Genomic DNA, 26,178 nt, shown 5'->3' on the forward strand with positions numbered 1-26,178 from the left:
CATACACTTAACTGATATTGATACTAAAAGTAAATATTGCAGTAACAGCAAGTCAGTGTTTTATATAAATTATTCATGTACTATAACATCTCTGTGGTAAACATTTAAATTGTATGATCAATATGGTCTAAACCAAACACTTTTCCTAAGCAAGTGTCTATTGTATCCATGATCAAAAAGGTCATGCAGATAAATGGGTAGGCTTACCACCTTTCTGAATCTCAATTCTAGGCGCTCGACCCTTTCACTCAGTATTATCTTTAAATAAAATCTTCTGCTCCGAATATTGCAAATCACAGCCTGCAGTGATGACATACAGCCAGGCTAATGTACAAATACTGATTTTCTTCTGTCATCTTAAACCTGTGACAGCTTGGATTGAAACTGAGCCCTAGACTGAGGGTTACTGCATCATCTCAAGGTATTGCATTACTCATTATGTCCCAAGCCGCCTGCTGTTTTCTGTAGTGAGGCTATAACTACGTTTTGTAATACGGAAAGTGGAGTCATAAGCAAAAGTGTAGTTTGCAAAGGTCTTTCAAAGTTTGGTTGGGAGTAAAATGAAATTAAAGGAAGAAAAAACCCCAACAAATTCAAGGAGCAGAGATCTGACTCCCCGCTATGCATAAATCGAGCAAATGAGCACCTGGGGCTCCTGTCCATCAAATGGCATCACCTGCATTACTTGTTCTTCCTGGGCAAGTGTCTCCTGATCTCTCCTTTTGCAGCTATTTTGCTTTTGTTTGCAGTGGAGAAAGAGATTGGTTCAGTGGCTAGAGAGCTCTCGTGGGAGATGGAAACCTGGTTTCAGCTCTCCTCAAATTGATCTCTGACTTTGGCTGGAAGTTACGACTTGACCCTGGGAAACAGCATCCATGAAAAGTTCAGTCAAAACTGGTGAGGAGAGTTGGTCTTAACAAATCACCATCTGCCTTCTGAAAAATGAAAGCATCTGCTTTCTTAAAATTGAAGGAAGCAAATCCCCTTGGGTTCTCCCTTCTGTCTGCTGCCCCTGCCCTACCAGAGCTGCAGCATGGAGCCACACCACAGCTGTCGGGGAAGGAGAAAACTCCCCATCAAAATAGACAGGGTGCAGCAGAGGAAGCCTGTGACACCTCTGTGGTTCAGTGGTTCGGTGTAGAAACCATCGGAGGTGCTGAACCTGAAGTGTGTACTTTACATTTTGATTTTGAGAAGGTATTCAGGAAAATGATAGTTTATTGCATTCAATTTGCTGCCTAGCAGTTCGTGCAGCCTGCCTTTGTGGATTCCTGGCATTGCTGCGCTGATGGCACGTCAGGAGTTGATCGTTTTATTGCAATTGATCAGCAGGGCTCCTGTAATATTTGACAAATAGGAAATGCTTCTGTGATCGTAAAATAAAGATTGATTCTTCATGATGAGGCTCACGCTTAAATAATAGAAATACGAGAAAATAAGCCTGACCCCAGATGTCACTGAAATAGATATGGCTATTACCTGAGATAGTTTTCTGCGGTGTCACAAGTTGCAGATCTTGGTCTTTTTATGGCATCTGACAAACGTGTCTCAGTGAAAGTTCGGCACTTAGTGAGCAAGTTTTTTTGGCAGGTTCACTGACCTTCAAGCACACCATGACATTCTGACATGACAAGTCCATTCTGGCTTTGCAAAATACCGAAAATAATTGCCTACTCTGCTGAAGCACTTGGCATTTTTAACATTTCGAAATATCCTCCTAAGTCACAATGTTAACAAAGGTCTGCCAGATGCATGGCATGGTCCCCTGTCCCCACACACAGGCAGGTCCCCGCTCAGAGCCCCGTTGCCAGCGGAGCCCCGAGGCTGTGCTGTGTCTGCTCCGTGCACCCTGAGCAAGGCGGGCGCTTTGGTGTCCACCTGTGGGTCTGGAGCCCGATTCAGCAGAGGCAGTTAATTAATGGGGGATGCTAGTCCTCCCTGGAATGAGGGCCAGGGTGTAGTTTGTTAGGAGGGCTTGGGTGAAAGTATAAATAACAGGAGTACAACATCAACCGCTTGTGAAGTGCAGTGGACCTCAGAGAGAGAGACCTTGTATTCACAGTGGGCCTATTTATAAAATGAAACTAACTTTAGAAGTTCAAATGGAAGCAGGTTGCATCATCAGATGGTGTCTTTCATTTTATTTGACTGTTTCTTTTAACAATCTCAAATGTAAGCTTACTGATTTCAGTGAGGAGTTGGGAATAGTACAGTATCCTTGGTGAAGCAGGATGCTACCTGCTGCAAAAGCTCACTGCTGTTTCCATGGCCTCCTAGTGATGGCAGTAAAATGAGGTTTTTACCTGCAAACAGTTTTATTGCACGCAGGTACCAGAATTTAAGCACTAGGGAAGGTTTTTTTGGTAGCGTCACAAAATCAAATACATCCTGTCATAGTAGTACAATCTTAGCATAATGCATCTATGTTAAATGTTTTAAAGATGTCTTAGCTATATTAACAGGTGGCGTTATTTGCTTACTCAAATAATAACATTGGGGTTATGGAAAGCAGTCTAGTGTTGCAAAATGACTTATCAGAATAATTTAATTCTGAATAATATTTTTTAAAATATTTCTTTCCTTAATATCCTAATGCAAATTTAAGGCGTCAGAATAGTATTGACACCAGGGGGCACTAAAATAAGTGCTCCCTGGAAGGAAATGGTGATTGTCCCATGCTTTGACACTGGCAACATGTTGTACTTGCCAGAGCAAAGGCACAGCCACCTTCCAGGAGCACTGCCTTTATGTGTATAATGTGCATTCCACTCAAATTGTATTAAACTTGGGTTTGTTTCCTTCCGTTTAGTACTTGTATGTACCTTTTAATATCTATTTTACTATTATAACTTCTGGTGCTGTCAAAAGATCCTTTTTAACTTATAGTGCTGCTCCTCTTGTCGTTTCAGAAGCTTTGTACATCATAGGGAATTTTTCTTGACAGCAAGTACAGGTAGTTGTGAAAGGTTGTTCTGGATGAAACAGGGAGGGAAGATGCTAAGTTTTCAGGCCTTTTTATTTTTTAATTACTCAAAAGAGATGAAGGACAGTTTTCAGCCTTCTTGGAGTTGTTGGTCACTCCAAGGTGTGTGACGAATATTGCAAAAGTTGCTTATTGCAAGAACTGGTCAGATTCAGTTGTTCATGGTTATTCATGAAGGCTAAGCCTTCTATTAGGTAAAAATAGGAGTTACTTTGCTAATTTTACTTCTTTGATCTAGAAGTATAATATATGGTTTTCTACCATCAAAAGATTTGTCATTTTCTGTATAAGCTATGTGCATTTGTCTTTTACATATACACAAAATATGCATATGCAGTATACATATTGCATTGAAACTATATCAGCATATTTATCTCAATATTATACAGTATTATTTGTAGAAAATGCACTGTTATCTTTTTTGCAGGAATGAGTAAGTGTATAATATTAAAGGACTTTTTATGAGTACTGGGCGGCTATCATTTATTTCAGGAAAATATTGAGAAGACTTTCAATAAGTCACCTAAAAGACTTAGGTGAACTTGAAAAAAGTGTACTACAGAAGGTGATAGAAGTTTGCTGTGGCTCTTTTCCAAACACTTTTTTTTTTAATTTACACTGTGTTTTATCAAGTGTTACAATACTAATGCCAACCTATAAACCAAAATTCATTTGTCCAGGTGGGGGCAATGTTGCATTAAAAAGTAGGAACCGACTAATCAGATAATAGAAGTGCTCCCTTTTCCACCCCAAGTACTTCATTGTCTGCTATTAAAACAATTTATCCTACGGAACAAAATATTGTATTTATTACTTCTTGAAAGCACTGCTTTTAAGATCCCAGGATATTAATGTGTCAGTCGTAAATGCTCAACTATTTTATGTGGGTGAGACTAGCATTTTCATTTGGCCTTGTGCATTTTTTATGCATTTTGAAGTTTGGTGCTGTAATAATATGCAAAAATTATGGTTAGCTTTAACCTTTCAGTCTGCAGTTTTGAAACAACTTGTTGTTAGTTATGGTTTTGTTTCTAATAATAATACGAAGTACATTGCTACTACTTACTGGTTGATTGCAAAATCAACTGGCTATCCATTTCTGAAATAATTCCTTTGGCTTGATTCCTCTGGTGTGATTAATATTTACTATTTTCATCAAGTGTAGGTATTTTTCCTTTTATTGTACCTATATACTATATTAATTTTATGCTAATCTAGAAAAATTGAATTTGATTAAAAATAGAAATATTTGCTAGAATTAACAGCAATTTTGCTCTAATTGAATATGTGTTCTGTTAGTACTGGTTAATTCAGGCTATGAGGTTGCCTTCTGTCAGAAATGTATAATCCTTTTAACCAAAGCAGAGGTCGCAAAGTATTAATAGCGTGTTTGCTGTAACAAATTTTAGCTTTCCTTTAAGTGCTGTGTTACGGTCTACCTCTTAATTTTATGCTCTCCATGCATTACAGTGTATGTGAAATGTCTTTTTAATTGTCACCTGTAAATGAGTTTTATCTGTCATAGTTTTAGATTAGCATTCCCAGCATAGTCTGAAAAAACCTGAGAGCATGGAGTTGCTTTGGCTGCTGTTGGGCTGATTTCACTGGGCTGTTCATCTCTTTAAATAAAACAGGGTAAAACCTAGTATTTTTTAATAGCTGTTGATTTATATTGATCATTTACAAATGCCATTTAGTGTAATCCACTTTTTGTGGTGGTCTTTGTTAATACAGATACACGTAAAGTGTGTTAGAAATACTCTTGATGGATGTTGCTTATCTTTGAGGGATTTCAGTAGCACAGTCGTTCTCCTTGCTCTTGGGGTGGGAAATTAATTGTATAGGTCAAAATCCAATTTTAGAGGGAGTCTGCCTGGCTTTTAAACCACTGTAAGGCTCAGAAGGAAGGTACAGTTAGTCTCCAGCACACCCTTTGTGTATTCCCCCCGAAACAGATTTAATTCCCAGTCCCTGTGTTCGGGGCAGCGTTGGATCTTTTGTCGTGTCTGTTCAGAGAACCACTTGTTACCCCGTGGTGGAGGCACAGTCTGGCAGAGCTGGGGCCTCAGGAGTCCTCCTGGTGTAATGCTGCTCCACGTCTAGGCTGAGCCACTATAGGTCTTTAAGGCAAGAATATTTCTGATTTTGGTTGTACGTTGCAGTACTATGCTTTCGGATTGAGGTGCTGCCATGAAGAGCAGATATTTCTCCTGAATAGGAAAAAAATGTTCTTACTAGCAAAATAGCATGCTTCGCAAGGGAATGGGCAGCCTCCTTTTCTGAAATACTAGTGCACTTCATTACTGTGCACTTGGCTTGAACATTTGGACCTGTCCATGGGAAGGCTAGCAGCTATCTTGTCTGGTTTTCTGCATTCAGTTGTCATCTTCTGTAGAGTACTCTGAAACCCTGTCTGGTGGATTCCATTTGAGATCTGATAATTTGGAGATTGCTTGAACAACCCCAAGAACAATTGTAGGATGTCTAAAAAACTAAACAAACCTGTACCATTGGACATTGGCCCAATTTTCATCATTGAAAAAAATTGGAAGTGTGAACCTTTTACTTACATGGACAGATATGCACATACACGCATAAGAAAACTTGATAGTATTTACAGTAAAAATCAATAAGTAAGGTCTGACACTTTCCCTACTCCGGTGGTTGGTTGTCCAGGCTAGGGAACACAGGTCAGAGTGTCCAAAACCAGCTGCTGAACGCTAAGGCTCTTAAGTCCAAATGTTAGCACCTAAGAATGGTGGCCCACATTAGAAGTATCAAACTTCTATGATTCACCTTTATTAGGTACCTTCCCTTCTCAGTAGACATCTAGAAATGGACTGTTGTAGTTAACTGCAGAATTTTAGTAACTTGAAAATGTAGCTGTGTTGTTGTTACCCTGTACTGGTATCTCACATTCTGGTGAGAAGCTAGTGCGGTTTGCCCTCCTCGACTTGCTTGGAAGTACGCGGCTGCCAGTACAGGTTTCTCCTTGCACGCTCCCTTCTCTTCCCTGCAGCTCTGACACCCTTGCTCCTTGTTTGAGCAAGTCAGCCGGAGCCGTGAATGCCCCAGATACTGCCTTTCCAGTGGGGAGGCTCCTAACGGATGGAAACTGGCCAAGTCTTTGGGTTTGCCGCCATCTCTGTTACGTTGACTTTCCAGCAAAGGATTGTGTCTGCTAAAGAGAGTACTGCTGCTTATTAAATATGCCAGTTAAAAATGGATAATAATTAGGATAATAAAACCAGAAAAAAAAAATCACCCATTCAGCAAAAAGACAAGTCAAACAGGTAGCCCTTTTGTCAGAACTTCACCTGAGACTTTTCCTGATCTCTGGCGTGTTGCCTGCGTGGGTCTCGCAGAGGTGTTAAGTAGGCAGTGCTGACAATTTACCTTCTGCATCTCGTGAAGCCTCCGTTGCTGCCGCCTCCTTTCAGCAATACTAGCTTGGTGTTCCCAACTCTTTATTTGTATGCATCACTTCCGTATTAGAGACATCCCTCTGCTTAGCAGAAACACTGGGAGATGGCACTTGGGCAAATTTAGCTGTGAACAAGCTAATCAAAAGGGTTTTTTTCTCTCTGCTCTGGCAAACTTAACATTTTTAATAAGGCATTAATGCGAACTGCATGGGGTGGAAGAGGGGTAATACTTGATCATGGAAATTGGTATATTTAGTGCAGAACCTTAAGGCTGTTGTCTTAGATTTCTTCAAGAGATAAATACTGTAAGCAAAGGACTCCTCCTTTACCTGTGTGTGAAAACAGCACATAAAATTTTACTGGAATACACGAGTGTTTACTGAACCAACTCTTAGGTCCAGCTCATTCGGTGAATTCAGTGAGATTGCGATTTATCCTGTGAGATAAATGGATCTGAAGTGCTTCTGCTTGGCTCATTGTGAGAGAGGACACTCCCGCACGCTTGGTTGGTTGGTTGGTCAGAGAAACCATTTTCCCTGAGCAGTGGGGATGGTGCAGCAGAGCAGCGGCACACCTTCCCTGCGACGGTGGGGCAGAGCGGGGCACACGCACCTACTGCTGCTCAGCCCTGCATCGTGCTGCTGCCCTGCTTCTGGGAGCCACTGCCTCTCTGTCTGCTGTAGTGAGAGGAAACCCTGGGCAGTGCAGGGCATGAACACCTGGAGGGTTTTTTGTTTGGTTGCTCTTTTTTTTTTTTTTTTTTAATCTAACGAGCTCAAACTTTTGTATATTCTCGCTGCAGCCACTGAAGTCTCTGTAGTTGGCATTGTAGAGGTACAGGCATGCAATCCTCTCTCCTACAAAATTCAATGTAGACAGATTTTTTTTTTTCCCACCCTCTTCCTGTCTGAGGAAAGCTTAGTGGCATATCTTGTCATCTGTGAGAGAAGGTTGAGACAAGCCTCCCATTATCTATAATAGTCTGGGAAAGCCTTAAGTGAGACAATGCTACAAGAGGAGCAAAGATGGGAAAGTCATGGAGAAGGCAGACAAGATGAAAAGACACGATTGAGGACAAACACAAAAATATGGGGCCACATGGTCACGTAAATCACAGCTAGATGAAGAACAGTCATATAGCTGTTTTGTCTCTCTGTAATTGCACTACCTCTGTGGGCTACAGGATCTTCTTTTGAACAGGAGGCTTACACAAAAACTTGACGTTTTCTTGTGAATACCCAGAACCCCATTTCCTACACAGAAAATATTCTCTAGCATTTTTCTAAGGTTACTCTTGACTCCAGTGGTGCTGACAACAAAAAGCTGGCCTTAAATCAGTGAGCCAAGCCTGGCTTCAGGACAGAAGCCAGTCCAAGCTCACTCTGTACCGTCAGATGGAAGCTGGTCACAGCAGGGCACCTCTTTAAAAAAACAAACCTTCCTGAGCATAGTAGGGCTTTCCACTATACTGTTCCAGTCCTCTGTTGGGGTTTGCGATGTTATCTTACTCAGTGTTGCTTTTTAAATTGATAACTCTTGGCTAGTCAGGATGCAAGTGTGTCACTTAACTCTCCATTTTCTTACTTGTGGTATCATTTACTATAATTCATGCTTGTGGTCTGCTATTAAACCACCCTATTTCCAAATCACTTGGCAGGTTTCCAAAGATGTATCTCATAGAAATGCTGATACGTAGTTCCCTTAAGCTTGAAATTGCCTTAGAAGTGTTTAACCAAACAAATGGTCGGATTTTGTTAGTGCGTGAATACTTAAAGATTTAATTGCTGCATGAAGTCTAAAGCACAGAGTGCTCTCTGTGAACTCAGAGCAGAGTACGGTGAGATCACACAGAATAAAATCTCCAGCTGGGGATGACTTGCTCTTATTGCAATAAGAGGAGGAAAAGGTTGTGTGTACCTTTATTCCTGTTGTCCTAGGACTGGGCTGGCACCAGTTCATCTGTGTGGCTGCTCATAGGTATGTTGGTTAATAATGGCTCAAAACCCTAAAACCTCAGCAAACGTCGCCGAGTAAAGTGCATCAGAATTCATACCTGTTTACCTTTAACCTGAGGTACGAGGAGGGCACGGTAAGATACGGTGGTATCAGTTTTCTAATTGCTAGTCTTGCAAACCCACTCGGGGGAAGGGAAAATTTTGTCCTGAGAAGAGAAGCTGGGGAGGATGTGGGTTGCAGGCGGGTGACACTCAGTACAACCCTGTGCTGGAGTGCATTACACCAGGACGAAATCCAGCTGGGTTTCACCACAATCATCGCTCTGTGATGTTAACAACTGCAGAAGAATAATTTGGTTTTATAACTATCGTGAGGAGATCCAGTTCTGAGTGTACGGACCAAGTAGATCTGTAGAGCAGGAAGGTGACAGCTTTACGTGCTAGCTCATGGGAGTAGCTGTAGGCTTCCCGAGAAACGCCTGCGAGAGCTTGTCTTTGGGTTGGGTTGGTGGTTGGACCATAACAATTCATACACATGGCTCAGATATCCCAAATAAAGTATTGCTTCCCATTGTGATATTGGCCATAATTTGCTTCATTGCCTGGCAGCTTCACATTATTTGACAATAAAAGTGTCAGCAAGCCTATAAAAGTAAAACACATGCTTAGAGGAAGATGATGCTTTATTTTTTAAAAAAAAGGTATACAGTGACTTTATGAAGAAAAGAACCATGGCTGTTTATAGTCCACAGTTTTCAAATCTAAAGTGTTGCACAAAGTGTTTTGTGATGCTTCACAGTCAGAGGTTAAGAAAGTTAAAATCAATATCAAAATCCATATTATTTTTCTGGGCTTGAAAGCCAAAATTGTCAGTATAAATTTGCATTTTGTGGTGCCAACATTCTGTGAAAGTAACACGGCCACGTCTTACTCATCTGTATTGTTTCACAGGGACGGCAGGGGAAAAGAGTTTTTGCGCATCGTGTCCTGTAGCATTCCAGTTACAGTACTGACTTTCCAGTCTGTATTCACCTTAAAATCAACAGAACTTGAAATATTTTCTCCGAACTTCCATCCTGGGTTCCTGCATGGGGAGCAGAACCCCAGTTTGGTCGGACACAGAGGGGCCGCTGCCTGCGGCACCAGGGACCTGCTGGGGAAGGGCTGAGAAGCTTTGTAAAGCAGGGGCACATCCAGCCAATCGTTTCTGCAGGGCTGTGGCATGCGACACGTGTTTCTGCTTCTTTTTGACTTCATACTGGTTTATGTACAAAATGATTTCAAGTTGTGGTGTCAGACCTTTTCCCTGTGAAAGGAATGAAATGCTCTTAGTAATTTTTGAAGGTGACTTCTAAATCAGATGCAGAAGGCAACTTTTTTTTTTTTTTAACACTGTTGGCTAATGTTGTATTAATGATACGTAAGCAAGTCATTCTGTCAGTAGAGCAACTGACAGGTTATCTGATTTTTCTCATACTTTGCATTGTTGAGTTTTAATAATGTTTACAGTATTTTGCAATATGTTTGGGAAGAAAGAGTATATATATATATATACACAGAACTGAAACCTCCCTTAGGAGAGCTATGCCCATGCTTCCAAGGAGTTTGGAATATTTTTGCTATGCATTTTTACTTGTGGTATAGCTTATTATTAATTCTAGAAAAAAATTGAAACAGTAATATGGAATTTTTAGAGAGTGCTCAGGTCTTTTGACTGTTAAATCTGCTTTATGCACCGTGCACTTTTCACCCTGAAATGAATCCAGGTACGTTTTCATTGCTTTTGCTCCCAACAAAGTGATGCAAAGCCAGATTAGCTTCTCTATCTGAAGGTTTTGAAAGAGATTGAGCTGTGCAATGAAAGGCTTCGTCAGCTTCAAGCTAAATCAGTGAGCACTTTGACATACAACCGCGTGCCTCTCTGATCAGCGACACTCCCTCTCTGGCTGCCTTCCCGTTTGAGACACCTCAGACACATCATCTCTGCGTTCATTGAAATCAGCAATTAACAATTGCATCTGTGCTGAAACAGGAGTGGGAAAGGGTAGTTTTGTAATAGACAACATATACAGTCTGCTAGATGCATAGCACTTAATTTATCTAAAAGGGAAATACAATAGAGTTTGGAGACACTTTGTTATATTATTGCATATGTTACTCTACGTTAAACAGTTCTTAAAAGGTAAGCCATAGAGTAAGATGCCTATAAGGCCTATTTTCATTTGTGCATTTAATTTGCTTTGATTGCTGCTACATTTGATAACAGTCCAAATAACATTAAGTAATTCTTTATGTACATGACCCTTGTAGGACTGCATTATCAGGGAGGTAATTTTGTACATGCAATTGGGAATGTACTGAAATACATTCATAATATCTCTTTTTACTAGCAGTTACCATCTAATTTCAGGGTAAAATAAATGTATTTTTTCTGAGGAACTAGGATTTAAGGAACCTGCTCTTAGAAGCTTTTTCCAGTTAGTCAACAGGAGAAGATAGTAGCTCATACGCATTTTATTTGACTTAAATGTGCTTCACCACTTATTTTGCCTGGCAAGCAAAGATATGAAACAGATCTTCTTAGGCTCCCATTATTTCCTCAGGATAACTGCAATATTTGGGCTATTTCCATGTCTTGGGCAACATTTTAACTAATGGATATGTTCCCAACTGAAGTTAAATGGAAGAGAATTCCCAATAAGAGCCAAAATATCTCCCAAACGTACAGTTTGGTTTGGATGCTTTTTCACTGAAGTATACAGCCTGGATGGTGTGTTGGGCTCTGAGGTGGAATTTGAAAGATCATCTTCCCTCATGTCTCCTCTTGTCTGGAAGCCAAGAAACCTGAACAAATGGTGCTTCCTAGTTTGTGAGCCTTGTTTTGGTGTACCATCACCTTTGTGATTCTTTTTTTTCCATTACTCAGTGCTCCAGTACTTTTGAAAAACTATTTAACAACCACCCAGTGATTAATGGGTTTGAGAAAATGTTGATAATTGTAAGGTTATAGACATAGCTAAAATTTTGCCTGTGGTAAGTTCAGAATAACTATTCTCCAGGTAAAATATAGAAAGCATAGCAACTGCCAGTAGATACGGACAGGGAGTTTGGAAGTTGTTGGTCACAGCTTTACTGTCACCATGCTGAATGGACACTTACGCTTGTAAATGCAACAGAGTTGGGCCACAAACTGCTGCAGATCCCACAAAGCACCATGAAACCTGATTTGTGATTTTGAAAGTGTTCAGTCTGGGATAGGTTGAAAGATTTATGACTAATCTGAAATCTGTATCTTGTTGGCACATTAGAGAACGTAGTAACTTCTTACATGATTCTTAGCTGCTACAACTAGTTTTATGTAGCCTTAGATTTTCTGTGTGTATCATTAGTTATTTTTAGAAGCGAGTCTAACCATAAAATCAAAACTTAGGCAGTGTTAATGGGGTTTCTGATTTTGAGGTTTGGCTAGACTGGTTTACAGTTGCTGTGTTGGTGTCAAATTGTGGTTCTTTTACCCTGTGGGTCTGAGGCTTGCTGTCTATTGTGTATCTTTTTTCAATTAGCAACTTGCTGTTTTAACATACCGTATTTTGTATTTAAGTGCATGTATACAGTGTTTGCATTAGCTCTGCGTGTACATATATAACTTTGCAGTTCTCTCTGTAGCATTCTCCTAAAGAGTTTGCTCTTGTAACTTTAAGCCTTGTGCAGTTCTGCATCTGTAAAACATGGGGTTTGTTCCTGAAGTTCCAGTCCTGCAAGTCTCTCTGCAGGCGCTGGCGATGACTGCAGCTGGGCTTGCGCTCAGTGCAAAGATTTGTTCATGGAAGAAATTGTAGGGTGGATTTTAGAATTTCTTGGACTAAATCTTCATGGATACGTGTCTGCATATGCAATGCAGCAAGAAGAGTCCCAACTCTGCTGAAATATTATTTAGGTTTATCATGATTGTCTTCATTTACTTATTATCCGTTGCTTTCAGTGGCAGTTATGTTGGAAACGGTGAATATTTACATCTGAGCGCTGTAGCACTTTTTATGGTAGCTTATACTTATCTTTACGTAGTCATGTATACTGGCTGGGGACAGAGCTATGTTGTACGGTTTTCCTAATTACTGCTGTAATTAGGATTCGATGGCAGAGAGGGTGTGCCCCAGTGGAGTGTCCTGCCTTCTGCTTGTGTTGTCTGACTGACCCTGCTGTGAAGCAGAAGCAAGAGGAAGAAAACTCCAAGGTTTTCAAACACAGTGAAGGAAAATTGTATTTCTTATGATGATAAGAGTCTCTTGAGGTCATTGGAACAAGACTTAAATTAGCAGATTTTAATTCTGATTCATTACCTAAGAAATCAGGAGGTCATACAAATACTGTGTGTCAAGACCAAAATGTTACATGTAAAATGTGCATTCTTGTAATCAATATATAATGAACTAGGTGGGTTATTTGCTCAAGTATTGTTTGGTCCAGATGGTTATTTGGTTATTTGCTAGTTTTTGAGTCTGCTGAAACCAGTGCAGTGCCTTATCAGGTAAGCTCAAGAAGCATAGTATTGCAAATGTCTAACCTAGTTCTCACAAGAGTGTAGAGACCCACTTGCTAGTCTTGTAGATTGATTTCGGGCAGCTGAGCAATCAGTGGTGAATCATTGATTCATGTATAGAATAAGTAAGTTTCTCAAGAGTAAACCGGGGGGGGGGGTGGGTGTGTGTGTGTGTGGGGGGGTGTTCCCCATAAAAGAAAGCACTTAATATTTTCTTTCTTCCACCTGTGATGCAGAAAACTGTACTAAATGTTCTTTTCTGGTTGGATCTACCCATAATCCTTGTTTCTTTAAGCCCTGTTAGGCAAGTTTGTCTTAAAGGGAAGTTTATATTGTGAGCAGTGGCAGTCAACCTTTATTGGGGACATTTTATTTAAACCATCAGATACGTTTTGACACGTAGATACAAAAGGCCATAATTTAATTAACATTTCTCTATTAAGTTTTTTTGAGGTTAGACCCTTTATGTGGTGCCTAGCATTTCTCAGGAAACTAAAAAAGGACATGGGTTTTTTTCTGAGAAGAGGTTCTAAAAACTGGAACTGAAGAGCTTGAAGTGGATTCCTCATGTACTTTTTATCTTCCTTCATGCATTCTCTCAGTGTTTCCATCCAGGACCAGTGCAGCCCATAAGGGTATCCATTTAAACCATATATAATGCAGATACCCTTCTGCTAGGAGTTTCCAAGGGGCTGTCGTCTCATTTTAGTTAGGAATAGCATTCAAGTGGTGATTATATGACCAGCTACCAAAATGCAAATGACTTTTAAGTGCAGAACAAGAGAAATGTCTTCTCTTCTACTATTTCTTTGGAATTAAAATTTCATTTCTTCCTCCTCTGTTTCCTTTTTAGCCTGTTTGATATGGGAGGAGAGTATTACTGCTACGGCTCCGACATCACCTGCACCTTCCCCGCAAATGGAAGGTTCACTCCTGACCAGAGGGCTATCTATGAAGCGGTGCTGAAGTCATCGCGGGCTGTAATGAATGCAGTCAAGCCAGGTAAAAGATCGGTACATGTCAGCAGGAATTGAGAAGCTTGATGGCACCATTCAGGCTGTCAAGACAATTATTTTTGGATTTTCAAAAGTGCTGGAAAAGATAAAGATGACAAAACTAATTTCCATGTTTAAGCAGGTCCTAATGGAGGATAGAGGTAGGACACACAGCATCTTTCATACAACACTTTTAAAGAAATAACACATAAAGGGTTATTAATAAGATTAAAAAGATTAATAAGATTAAAAAGGTCTTTTAATCTTCCACCTTTTTCTTTTTTTTTTTTTTTTTAATTCCTTTAATCTACTGGTAACAGTTGTTACTCTGGTGTGTGTTTATGCTGGCAGCCATCTTTTCGGAAAGTTTACGCAAAGACTGAAGTCAGAGTGGGAGTGAACACGTGTTACGCTTCAGTTTGTTTCAAGCATTTTCAGTATTTTATGTGTAAGTCGATAGAAATCTATTGCAAAAGAGGAGGGAATGTGCCTCTTTGGGAAGGATACTCAATTAGTCTTGAAAGGCTTTAGAAAGCACTGGCTATTGCGTATTTCACTGTATGCCTTTACATTGCAGGCAGGCTAATTCATCAAGTATACATTTTCATAGTTGAAACAACTGCCTGGCTTGATGAAAGTCTTATTTCTCTCCAATTCTGCTTTCAGGACGGGAAATAAATGCTTTTAGAGCTACCTGCTGCTGTGATTTTGAGTATTTCACTGGTGAAGGTCCTTGAGCATTTCTCAGTATTACTAATAGAACAGCTTTGAGAAAAATGTACTTAATGTACAAAGCACACTTATCCTTTAAATTTACCATATTAACTTTCAATCATTGGGCCTTGAGTGCACGGGCTTTCTGAATTGCCAGTCAGAACATAGGTAATTTCCCTGTTATACGAGCTGGCCGCAGCACTGTTCATTTGAGCAGCTTGGAAAGGAGCAGTAACATTTGAAGCTTATCTGCAAAATGAGACTAGGTATTTTGCCATTTTAATAACAATGTGCATACTCCATCATCTGCTGTTTCTCCCCTGAAGAATCTTGCTCCTGTTCCTCTTCACAGTTTGCTTTACATTTCAGTGCCACGTTTAATTGTTTCATGTAACATTTTTGGCAGTATTTCATGCTAATAAGTTGTGGACTGTCTTCAGAACATGAGAGCTAATGTGATGCTGTGCTCAGGATGATGTAGAGAATTCCTAGTTTACTTAACACTTTCTTTACAGTGTCAGAAAATAAGGGCATACTAAGTTAAGTATTTCTGAAAATTAGTTGCAAGGATTCTTTACTAGCCTTGGGAGTTTGAGATTCATAGACAGAGAAATCAGTCTTAATGTCTGGTAGAAGATGGTACCGAACTTCTGTTCTCACTGTGCTTTAGTTGTCTTGCCTCTTTAGAAGAATGGTGAAAATGCATTTATGCTGGTTTTGAGACTAGTTTATTACTTTTCTGGCTACAGAAAGCAGGTTAAACACGTGTTCTGTGGACTGGTTCGTTGCTTTGGTTCCTTCAGTACCTCTGTGTAGTGAAATGCAACCTGGACCTTTCGTGCTCTGTTGAATTACAGATCTGGGTAATCCTGCAATGTGCAAAACTTTTCCTCATCTCGAAAAGTCTGCTTTTTAGGTCCGTATGGCTTGTACCCTAGTTCTTTTGCAGCTTTTAACCCCTCTGTCCACTGATACAAAAATCTGACAATATTTTTATAGTTTCCTCCTATAAGCTCGCAAAAACACATTAAAGACAAAAGACTCTCTACTACTGCAATTAGTATGACAAAATAAGTAGTTGGCAAAAAAGTATTTACAATGTCTGAAATGAATTTACAGTGTTCTAAAGACAGTTCAAACTGAAATGATGAGTTGGAAAAGAGAAATCCTTTTTTACGTATAACTTTAAATAATTTTCAACATTGGATATTACATAATATTTAATTAGATATAATTTAATATTATTATTCAAATAGTTACTTAGTTACTTTATCACACCCCTTTTCTTATGAAAGGGAACATAGGAGATAAGACACTTATGTAAAAGATACTCCTAAATCCTTGTAAAGACATGGATCTGCTTTGTACCTTCCATGAAATTCCTTTAAAATGTTTTGACTAGCTGTTTTAATTGAACACTGAGACAGACAGAAAAAACTGCCATGTCATGTACTGCTGGACTGCTGGTTGAAAGTAGCGTTGGATGTCCTGGAAGGCTAATGTTTGGCTGTAGAAAAAGAAGAAATAGAAGCACTGACCTTCATAGCACAGGTAGTGTCACATACTTTTCGGGCTGCTGAGAAACCCCAGAGCCGCTCGAAGGGGTGGATGCAAACTGAATGTATTGTTACTGCTGCCCAGAGAAAGCCGTTTCTGTGGGAGAGGCTGCAGCCTCCTTCGTCTCGTTGAACAAACCTAGTTCGTTAGCTCATTGACTAAAGCACCGGGTACTGTCACAGAGGGGAGCAGGAAGGGACGATGTGAATTCAGCTCTCACGTGTCTCTTCTCCCTGCCTGACGGAAAGTTAATACTTCAGGTCTCTGAAAAAGGAGGCAGAAAAGCTTGCGGATTTAGAGGCACTGCATGTAAACCCCAGCCCCATTATGTTTTAGTCAGATTTTCTGAACTGTGGAGCCCTTGTTCATTTTGCTGTTATTTTTCCCAGAGTTCCTAAGATCAAAGATGGTCAAGTGACTTGGCTGAATGGCAGGAACCATTTGTGGGGCAGGCTGCGCTGGAAGAGCGTGTGCAGCAAAGTCAGCAACGGTAGAAAATGGTATTTCTCTCCAGCTGCAGAACTGGGGCCTTAATTATGCCTTGTGGCAAAGGGTCACAGGGGATGTCTAGTTGTTGTCTTCAGAAGGTTAATGATTCCCCGAGTCTTTCTCATTGCAAGATAGGGAGCGAGTACTTTAGGGAGAGTCACTAACTAAATACTGGGTTACATAACTGTGTTTATGGAAGGGCACACGTTTGCTAACAGGCTTAAACATTTTATATACATGTGTGTAGTTCACAGATTTGCATTTCTTTTTTTTTTTAATGTGGCTCTCATATGAACTTAATTGACTCTTGAGTGAAGTTACTTTCTGAGAGATAATAGAGCTCCTAATACATTTTGTTTATACTTCTATATACAAACAGTTGTCACAATTTTAAAAATACTCCAAAACATTGTATTTTATTGTAGAAGAGCATTCATCAGACTACATCCTGTGCATGGTCCAAACGTGCAAACAGCTCAATCACATAGGTGGTTCTCCCTACCTTCCAACTGAAAGAACAGAATTCCTTCTGCGAGCCAAACAGCATATTCTGAAAGTTAAGAAACGCTGTCTGTGGGATTTTAGCCCAAGTTCAGTGCAGTTGTCACAACTCCTGCCACAGACCAAATCTGTTTAAAATAAAAGGGGAGGAAGACATATTCAGTCTTGCACAAGCAACAGTTTTGAAACTACTGAACATGGATCTCATATGAAGACAGTGATGCTTGTCGCTGAAGCGAAAGAGTCAAAAAGGCGTGCTTGTGTGGCAGTGGGATAATTGTCTCTTTCCTACAAAGTTAGGCTCATGATCCAAAATGTCAGAGAGGAATGTTGCATTTCTACTTTAGGGGATATTCTTAATGCGTCAAGTCCATCTGGGTTAAATTTACTCTTCCACAGAACTAAAACACAGGGACGGATGTGCAGAATATTGACACTTCCATTCACTTCGGTGGCTGAAGCATCTTTTACTTACTCAGAACAGTGATTTGAGAAACAATTTGTCTTTACATAGATATTCTACATAAAAAGAATTATTAAAAAAGAGTGAAATTGTAAAGCCAAGTATCCCAGAGTTTGAGTATTCCAGAAGTTAGTGTCATAATTTGTCTCACTTGTGCATGGTTTTTAATTTCATTAGATTTACAGAATTGGTTGAAGCACATTAGGTGCCCTCTTGGAGCACATCTCTCCATTTATTTTCATCTGTAATGAGTTCAGCTCACACGCTTCAAAACTCCACTGTGTAAACCAGAGTACAGTAAGTAGGGACAGCCAAGAGATTTCACATCTAAGGATGATCACAACTAAAATCCTTTTGTGGATACATCCATTGTTTATCCCTCTGCTATCTTCATGCAGTGCACATAAGAGCTGAACTAACGAGCAGCTATTCAGTAATTTAACCTTTTGTTCCATGTATGGCCCAGAGCTGTTTATTGCCTACTGTTCAACACCTGCTCTGAATTCAGAGTTAACATCCTCACCACTTTTTCTCTGAGTGTATCGTAACAGTACACAAGTGCTTGTCAGGCAGTAAGTTCACTTGCACTCTATCTTGGGGATGTGGAAGTGTGCAGCAGTTCCCCTTCTGCCGGCAGTGGCAGACAGGCTTGAGAAGCTAGTGTAAAAGTTATTGACTCATTTGGGATTCCAAGATTGAAATTCATCAGACTCGAGAGGGTTTTTTTTTAAGGGAGTTGAATATTGCTCTTGCTCAAACCCCAGCTGTTTTGACATCTGTTACAGCTGTGAGTGCCCAGCCTTCCTGCAAATCAGACTCCAGATTGTCTAGCCAGACACTGGTAAAATTAAAGAAAATTATTAATAAACATATGTAAAAAAAAAAAAAATAATTGTGTTTGAAGCAAGTTGCCTAGCATCCTGCTGGGAGTCTGAGGCAAGAATGGTTGCAACCGTTCAGGTGAGTTTGCCATGCTTGCTTTTTTGTGAAGTCTCTTGTTTCTTTTCCTGTGCACTTTCAGCTTTTGCAGCAGATGGAAGAGGAGTTATATGAGGAACAGGTATCTTCAGTGGTCAAGCAGGAGATGTGCTTGCCTTGGAGTTAGCATCTTCTGGAAATAAGGTAGCCCTAGAACTAAATGAACTTGGGGCTTCCTGTGGATTTGCATCTTGTGGTTGGTAGGAAGCTTTGGTTGGTCTGATGGAAGCTTTTCCACTGGGCTGAGGCTCTCCTCCATATGAAATCTCCTGTCTGTAGTAATGCATGAATGGAAGTTGCAGTTTAGCTTGCATCAGGGTTTCTGTCTTTTAGCCAGCTGCCTACATTACAAAATGTAGCACTGTGTCTGTTGCTTTGGTGAGTGTCACTGAAAATCTCCGAAAGGTTTTAAAAGTTTTATTGTAGGACTAAAAAAGGCAGCAGCATCAAAAAGACCTTGCTACTACTGAAATCCCATCTAAAGGAGTAGATGGTCATGTGACTAAAGGACTGGACCGTAACACGTCAGCACTGAGGGTCCAAGCAAAGCTCACGCAGACAGCATCAATTGATATTGCCTAACTCTAGAGTCCTTGATGCTGTAACCGTAAAAATGCTGCTTTTAGTGTAGCTCTCCCCCACCCCTGTAATTGCCCAGGCTTAAAAAAGCAAACTGTGGTGTAAAAAAAAGTATGGTGTAGCACAACATCAGTAGGCATAAGGCTATATAGTGTAATGGTTAATGGCAGGGCATGAGGTCTCAACACTAATGTCTGTAGTACCTCCAGTGGACAACTGACATGGTAGCAGCTGAAAGCCTGAACTGCAGGGATATGTTAGACCCTTTTGTGAGCAAGTTTGACATGTCTGTGGATAGTGGAAAGATCTGAAGAACTTGAAAGGGCAAGTGTGCATTGCTCCCAAATCCTGTCTCACTCCATTCTTTATCCCAGTTGCGTAAGTTAGATTCAATGTAATAGCTTTATTAACCATCATTTGTCATAAGTTACACCTGGGAGACCAGTATCATTTGCTCTTTGTCATTAATATAAATCTGTTTGAAGAAATGTGTAAAATAATTGGTTTTGCTGAAAGTTCCTCTCTGAAACTTCTAGAAGACAACTTGCTGAAGTAACATCATCTAGCTTTGAAGTTAGTGCTACTCTGAGCTAGGGTTTGGGCTGGATACCCTCCTGGCATCCCTCTCAACCTAAATCACTCCATGACTCTAAATATGTTCTGAAATGTGCAAATGAAAATGTCAGTGATGTAAGAAAAAGAGATTATGAAAATTAATGCCTGTGTGCTCAATTCTAGTTCTTAATAGGGGAGGTAATATTTTTGTAAGCCAACAGATAGTGATGTGCTTCCATTTCTGGGTATGAAGCACATTCATACTTAACCCAGCTTTGAGTATTGCTGTTCTCATATGGATGCTTTGCTGTCAGTGATTCTGGTAGTGTTTGGGAAGTTGCTGTGGAGTAGCTTGGGTTTTATTCTTTAGCAAATGACTGTATTTATACTATGTCCAGCCTCTCAGGTGATTTCTGCTATTTATTAGTTGGATTATTGTCTTGAGCATGTGGAGAATATTAATAATCAGAGTTCTATAAATTTAATTCCTAGTTGATGAGGACAGTATGGTTTCTACATATAGAAAGTTTCTATATAGAGTTTCTATTTATAGAAACATTGAAGTTTCTCATATATATTAAATCTGCTACTATGTTGAGAAGAAATAAAAAGGACATATGCTTACCTTTAAGCTTTGCAATTAAAGCTATTTTGGATTAATGCACTAGATCATAAACAGAGTCTTTAAGATTAATGACCTAAATATTGGAGCAATCACATACTTTCCATTTTCATCCCTTTGCAATTACACACTGGGACCTCCAAGCATTCCTCCCTGTCTTCTCTGTAGAGTAATGGAAAGTCACAGGAGAAGGGGAAGGAAAGGAGCTTGTTGTGCTTAGCATTCCTGGTACTACTGCAAAACTTGCATATGTTTAAAAAAACTGAACAGGAAAACTTTTTCAATGTCTTAAGTTATACACACTAGTATTTGGGGGGAGAGGGAGAAAGAATTAAAACACCTCGATCAGTAAGGTCTGTTGTCCTAAATTCCAGTTTAAAAAAAAGATCTCTTTGTCTAGCAAACTGCTCCCAAGGAACAGTTGAGTAAGGCCAGGTTGGCAGCCACTCAATTCCCTATCTCTACATTTATATGATTTAAAAAGCTTGTATATCCGAAGTTCCCATTGAACCAAAATTGCATTCAGACATTAGCTGCGCAGCTGGGAATATTTGTTGATTGATGTTTGTTTGTTTCAATAAAATGAAAAATAAAAAATAGTTCCAAATATGCACAGAAGTTGTTGTTCACCAAGTCAGTTTATGTGCAGTGAAAGCTTTCCTCCTTGGGACGCTGACATTACTATAGGGTCTCACTATAGGATTTGTATCTCTGCATTTTTTCAAGATGGAGCTCATGCTCAGGGGTATATGCATATCCCCAAGTCCTGCATTTTACTGTCCAAGGGAGTGAGTATCATGTTGCCTCTGGCTTTCAGGCTTTGCTTTTCTGATAAATGTTGTTGAGGAACATCTTGAAAGAAATCTCCATCCCAGGACTAACATCTCTGATACTGTAAAATGGAGGTTTCTCCATATTAGGGCTGGAAGATTCCTTAGTAATCTTGCCTGTTTATAGCTTTACCAGAACTCAAGTTTCACATAAAGACATGGGGTCTTTAAGCTCTTTAATCCTTTCTTCCAGGATCAAAGATCAGCCATTGCAGATCTCATTGATGCCAGGATTGCCATATAATCTTAGAGCAAGAAAGTACAGTCAAGTACACTTCAAAACCATTAAAAAAACAAGTACAGTCAAAAACATTTAAGGCAGAGAAGTAAACCCACGTGTCAAGCAAATAAAACATCCTTTTATTAATCATGTAGATATCAACTGATCCTTAGAGCTACCAGGGATGGGTCCCCTTTTGCTGTAGGTGTTGAATAAAGGCAAAGAAGTAGTTCCTAAAAGACTAAGGTCTTTTGAGGTAAAGAGGCCAAGGGGAGAGGGTTGGAGCAAACAGCCAGTGAGCCCAGGCCACCAGCTGTCTGGCTTGGACTACAGAAAGTTCTCTGTAGTTGATGGTCCCTCCTTTGTCCCTGCTCCATCTGCCTCACCAGGTCAAGTCTTGCATTTTGCAGCTGAGAAAAGGTGTTTGAAGGTGTTTCTCTCAAGTTAGATATGACAGAGTGGAAGGGCTACTGCTTTCTCATGTTTGGTAGATTTAGGGCTAAACTGTGGGAGGTGCAGAACAATTCAGAGAAAGGGATTAGACTCTTCTGTAGGTCTAATTCTGAGACCTTACTTTAACGACCAGGAGAAAAGGTCCTCGGGAGTTCACTAGGATGAAACGTGACAACTCTATAGCGTGCCACCTGCCATGAACAAACCAGGCTCAGCATGTTAGTATTTAGGTTGCCACTCCAGTTGTGCCTAGAGTTTGAGTGTTGGCCACTCCTTTCTGGTTTCTCCTTGGTGGTGGAGGACCAAATAAAGCCTTGTGTATTTGTGGATGCAGGATGCTAAACAAAGTTAATCCCACCTGGTCTTGATCTTTGTCTTCTGGGCAGCTGTAACTGCACAAGTGTTGAGCTGCTGTGTGAAGCCCTATGCCCACTTTTTGTGCCTTTCTCCGGATTTCTTCAATTTTCCTTCATTGGTGTAGCTTCCCAACCACTTTGTAATGGAGGGGCCTGCCTTAGCTAGTTCCCCAATGTATGTCCTTCCAAGGAATGTTGTCAATTAGAAGGACAAAGCAAAGCAGCTGCTTTATTTTCCAGTGTTTTGCCTCCTTGTTCGCCTGCTGCTAAAGGATTCAAGTAGTAGAGCTCGTGGAGGTAGATATAAGCCCAGGGACTTCAGAGTGTCAATGGTCTGTATTTTTTGTCCAGCAGAATGTAAACGTTGGATGGTTTGTATTCCTGAAAACATTTTGCTGTCTAAATATTGAGGCATGGCTCTTTCAGTGCAACTGTCAGGAGGAGGTAGGTTCAGTGAACAAGTACCAATTTCATAAACAACCTATTTTATGCAGCAGAAAATGCTGTGATTTGAATTCTAAGTAGGAGTATGATTCCCTGTTCTATGGTCTAATAGCATGTCTTAAAAAAAAAAAAAAAAAATAGTGGATAATTTAGCTTAGGTAGGATAGTACTAAGACCGGGGTTAGAATAACGCAAATAATTAAAGAACTATTTAATTGGAAACTAATAGCTAGGGTATTTGACATAGCAGATCATATTACTGGCAGTTGTTCCTGTTATCAAGTTCAGCAGAGTTGTGCTTAGGAACGTATGCAAATTCAAAATTTGCAAATTCACAGATTACTACTACTTTTTGTCCATGACAGTTCTGTAACTTCTTAAGAATTCAGATTTATTTTTGTTAGCTACTGTTTTGAACATTGCTTTAGAGTAATTGTCACTGTATTCAACTAGGATTAAAATCTATTATACTTAAAGAAAATAATTGTAACTGTTATTAATATTTATTCCTTCCAAGTACAAGGTTCTCATTCACATGCAGTGGGCGTTTTTTGCATGCAAGTCATCTGAGTTTTATTTTATGTAATCCAGAGTTGTACTTAGTAGAACGCCATGGGGGCATGCTTGTCTGTTGTGCCATATAAAAAAAGTAGCTAATTTTGATGTGTTTTTAGAAAGAAATTGGACTGTAAACTGGACCTTTTGACAATAGCACAACAGGAAAGGATCTGGGAGTACAATTTATTTTACAGTTTGTATAATTTCAAAATGCCCATATGAATTATTCCCATTCAGATTGTCATATTTTAGACAAAAGGCTGCTGATCATTATTACTCTGCTGTAATATCTGAAGCAAAACAGTTATTCTCAGACATGAAACATTAATGACAGAAGTTGAAGATTTTATACCAATTCCTCTGAAGAACAAATGCTTTCAGGGCACGCTGTAACCGGTATTTGATATTCACAAATCCCACTGAATGACACTGCAGTATTTTTTTTCCCTCCCTTGCAGTTAAGAATGTTTTATTGTGTTAAAGACAGATTGGAAAGTAAATCTCGTTAATATATGTTTTAAAAAGCTATTTGTAGTCTGCTCTCTATCTTCTCTGTTGCATGGAGTTAGCTATATTTTTCTTGCTAGCATTAATGTTCATAAATAAGTTTCCCTTTGAATGCTAGCTCTCCTAACAAAGGTGGTATAGCTTTCTGTGGTAAGTTAGTTCTGGTTTTGTCAGTATAAATGACAACAGCCACCATTTAGGAAAAAAAGGTGAGGGAACTAAAGGATGCACAGACAATGCTAACAATCAAGTTGCAATCCTTGATTCTTGCAAGATACTATTAAATAAAAACAGTGTCATTGATTAACAGAGCTCTCATTGTTGGACACGTAACCTAACCTTGCCCAGGACAGCAGCAACCTACATCAAGAGGTGAAAGAAAAGGCAATGTTTTCTGTCAAATTCAGCAGATTCTCCAGTCCCTCTGTGCAAGCAGCGATCTGTTGAAATGCAAGATTTCAGACTGCGAGTCTGACTGCAAACCTTCTGGGAGCTGCTCTTCCCCGCTTGTGACTAACGCGCAGGAGCTGACCCATGCATACAGTGACCACTGCAACGTTAGGAAGACTAAAATAACGCTGATTTATTTCCAAGTGTATAAAACCAGGCACTTTAAAACAGTTGGGCCTTTCTGCCCTGAAGTCCCTCTCGCGTGGCGGTCTCTGAGCAGCCCTTCTGGGCGCAGCGTCTGCAGGAGCTCCCGTGGTTTGGGGGGCAAACCAGCTTTCCAGCTGGGCTGAACACGTGGACTTTTCCACTGCTTTCAGTGGTTCTTTAAAGGTGCTGCTTGTACAAAGCAAATACTTAGACTTAGAGCCTAAATTGGCTGCAGGCTTTTTAGTCTGTCTCTAGTGTTTGTTTTAAGGGTATTTTTTTAAAAAATCCTTTTTTCCTAATTGTAACAGGTTGTAATATTACATTGTACAATTCTGATTTTAACAGTGACTTTGGGGGGAATAAGCTGTTTTTAACATGGTCTGATGTGCACTGATTTTTCTCCCAGTTCAGTATTCAGGAAACGCACTCATTGTACGTTGTAATTTGAGTTGAAGTACAAAGTTCGTGAGTCTTTCGATCTTGACACTGCATCAGCTGTAGCTGTCAGAGTGCAAACCTGCTAGACATAGATTATACTGTTTGCCCTGAATCTTATCTAAACAGAGTCTTTTCTAAGCTTCAAAGATTGATAAGTTTCCACACCGCAATCACTCCCACTGAGCACTTCTCTCCTTCCCCCAGTCTTTTTCCTCTTCTTTTCAACGTACAGCTATTTGGAAGCAACATGCAGTAAAATCCATACTGTCGGCCAGCGCTGCTCGGTCCCAGTGCTGCATCCTTCCAGACGTGGAAGAAATCCCTCCTCTTGTTCCACGTCTACATCTATTCAAATTGCTTTTATTGAGGTTTCACCATGGCAGAATATTATCTTGATGTCGCCTCTGGTGTGTTACAGATCATCATGTACAGGGTTTATAATGGGGAGGATGGGTTGACCAGTTAAAACTTCCATCATACTGATGCAAAAGAAATACCGCAGTGCAGCTGAATAGCACAACGCTATTCGGCCTTCTGAAGAAGAGGTCCGAATTTCAGAGGCGATGGGGAGTCATCTGTGTTTCCCTTTGGTAAATCCTGCTCCTGAGATGCATCTCAGGCAGGTGCATCTTACTGGGAGGTTGAGGGGTGGTTTTTGAAGGAGGCCATCCTGGTTTGAAGCTGTGGCACAGAGCAGGCTGAAGTCTAGCGACCCCTGCGGTCAGTGCCGCAGGGATCTGCAGGTGTGACACAGCAGCAAATTCAAAATAGTTCCATTCACCTTTTTAGGATGGGAAAGTTAACAGGCTCTTATCATATGGCAGCCGGCTGCAGCCATGCCATTGCTGTAAAATACAGCCTAAAGTTGCATCCCTGAATTGGGCATCCATATAGTCCTCTAATGCTGACTCTGAGAGGCTTACAGGTAGTTACCTACACAGTATGTGAAGCTTTGAACAGCTTCACTGTTGCCCAAATGGTGCCAGTATTTGAGTACAGCATTTTGGTTTCTCACTCTCTGATTCCTCACCTCGTTGCAGAGTTGCCTTACCTGGTGCTACAAGAAACCAAGCTTGGAAACTGAGCAACTACCAAGTATTTCATCTAGTGGGCCAAAAGGAAAGCATGAAAATCAGAAATACAACAAATTCTTCTCTAGCACCCAAGTGAAGAGGAAGGTTTTTAGTATTTAAACGATGTTTTAGTTTGTTTTTTAAACTGGGTTTGATTGGAGTTTTTAAGGACCTATTGTTTTGTGTCTGATATGGTCACTGTGTGTTGGCAGATTTTAATCCGTTCCAGTGGGTTGCTGGTTGGACAGGGATTGCGTGTTATGTCTGCATTTCAGTGGCACTGCCAGGGGACACTGGGCCTTTTGCCCTTGTCTGTGGACACGCAGGAATTAAATGTAACTTAACC

At 40.2% G+C, this 26,178-nt stretch overlaps 1 protein-coding gene across 1 annotated transcript in view; it reads left to right on the forward strand.

Annotated features, from left to right (window-relative positions):
• The window catches only part of PEPD (peptidase D), a 142,192-nt gene that overhangs the window by 89,489 nt on the left and 26,525 nt on the right, over window positions 1–26,178 (forward strand). Inside the window, exon 12 of the mRNA XM_054840802.1 lies at window positions 13,757–13,905. Coding sequence (XP_054696777.1) covers window positions 13,757–13,905 — 149 coding nt within the window. The remainder of the gene's footprint in view (window positions 1–13,756; window positions 13,906–26,178) is intronic.

The sequence above is a fragment of the Grus americana genome, chromosome 13 (genome assembly GCF_028858705.1).
Source record: "Grus americana isolate bGruAme1 chromosome 13, bGruAme1.mat, whole genome shotgun sequence".
Taxonomy (NCBI): domain Eukaryota; kingdom Metazoa; phylum Chordata; class Aves; order Gruiformes; family Gruidae; genus Grus; species Grus americana.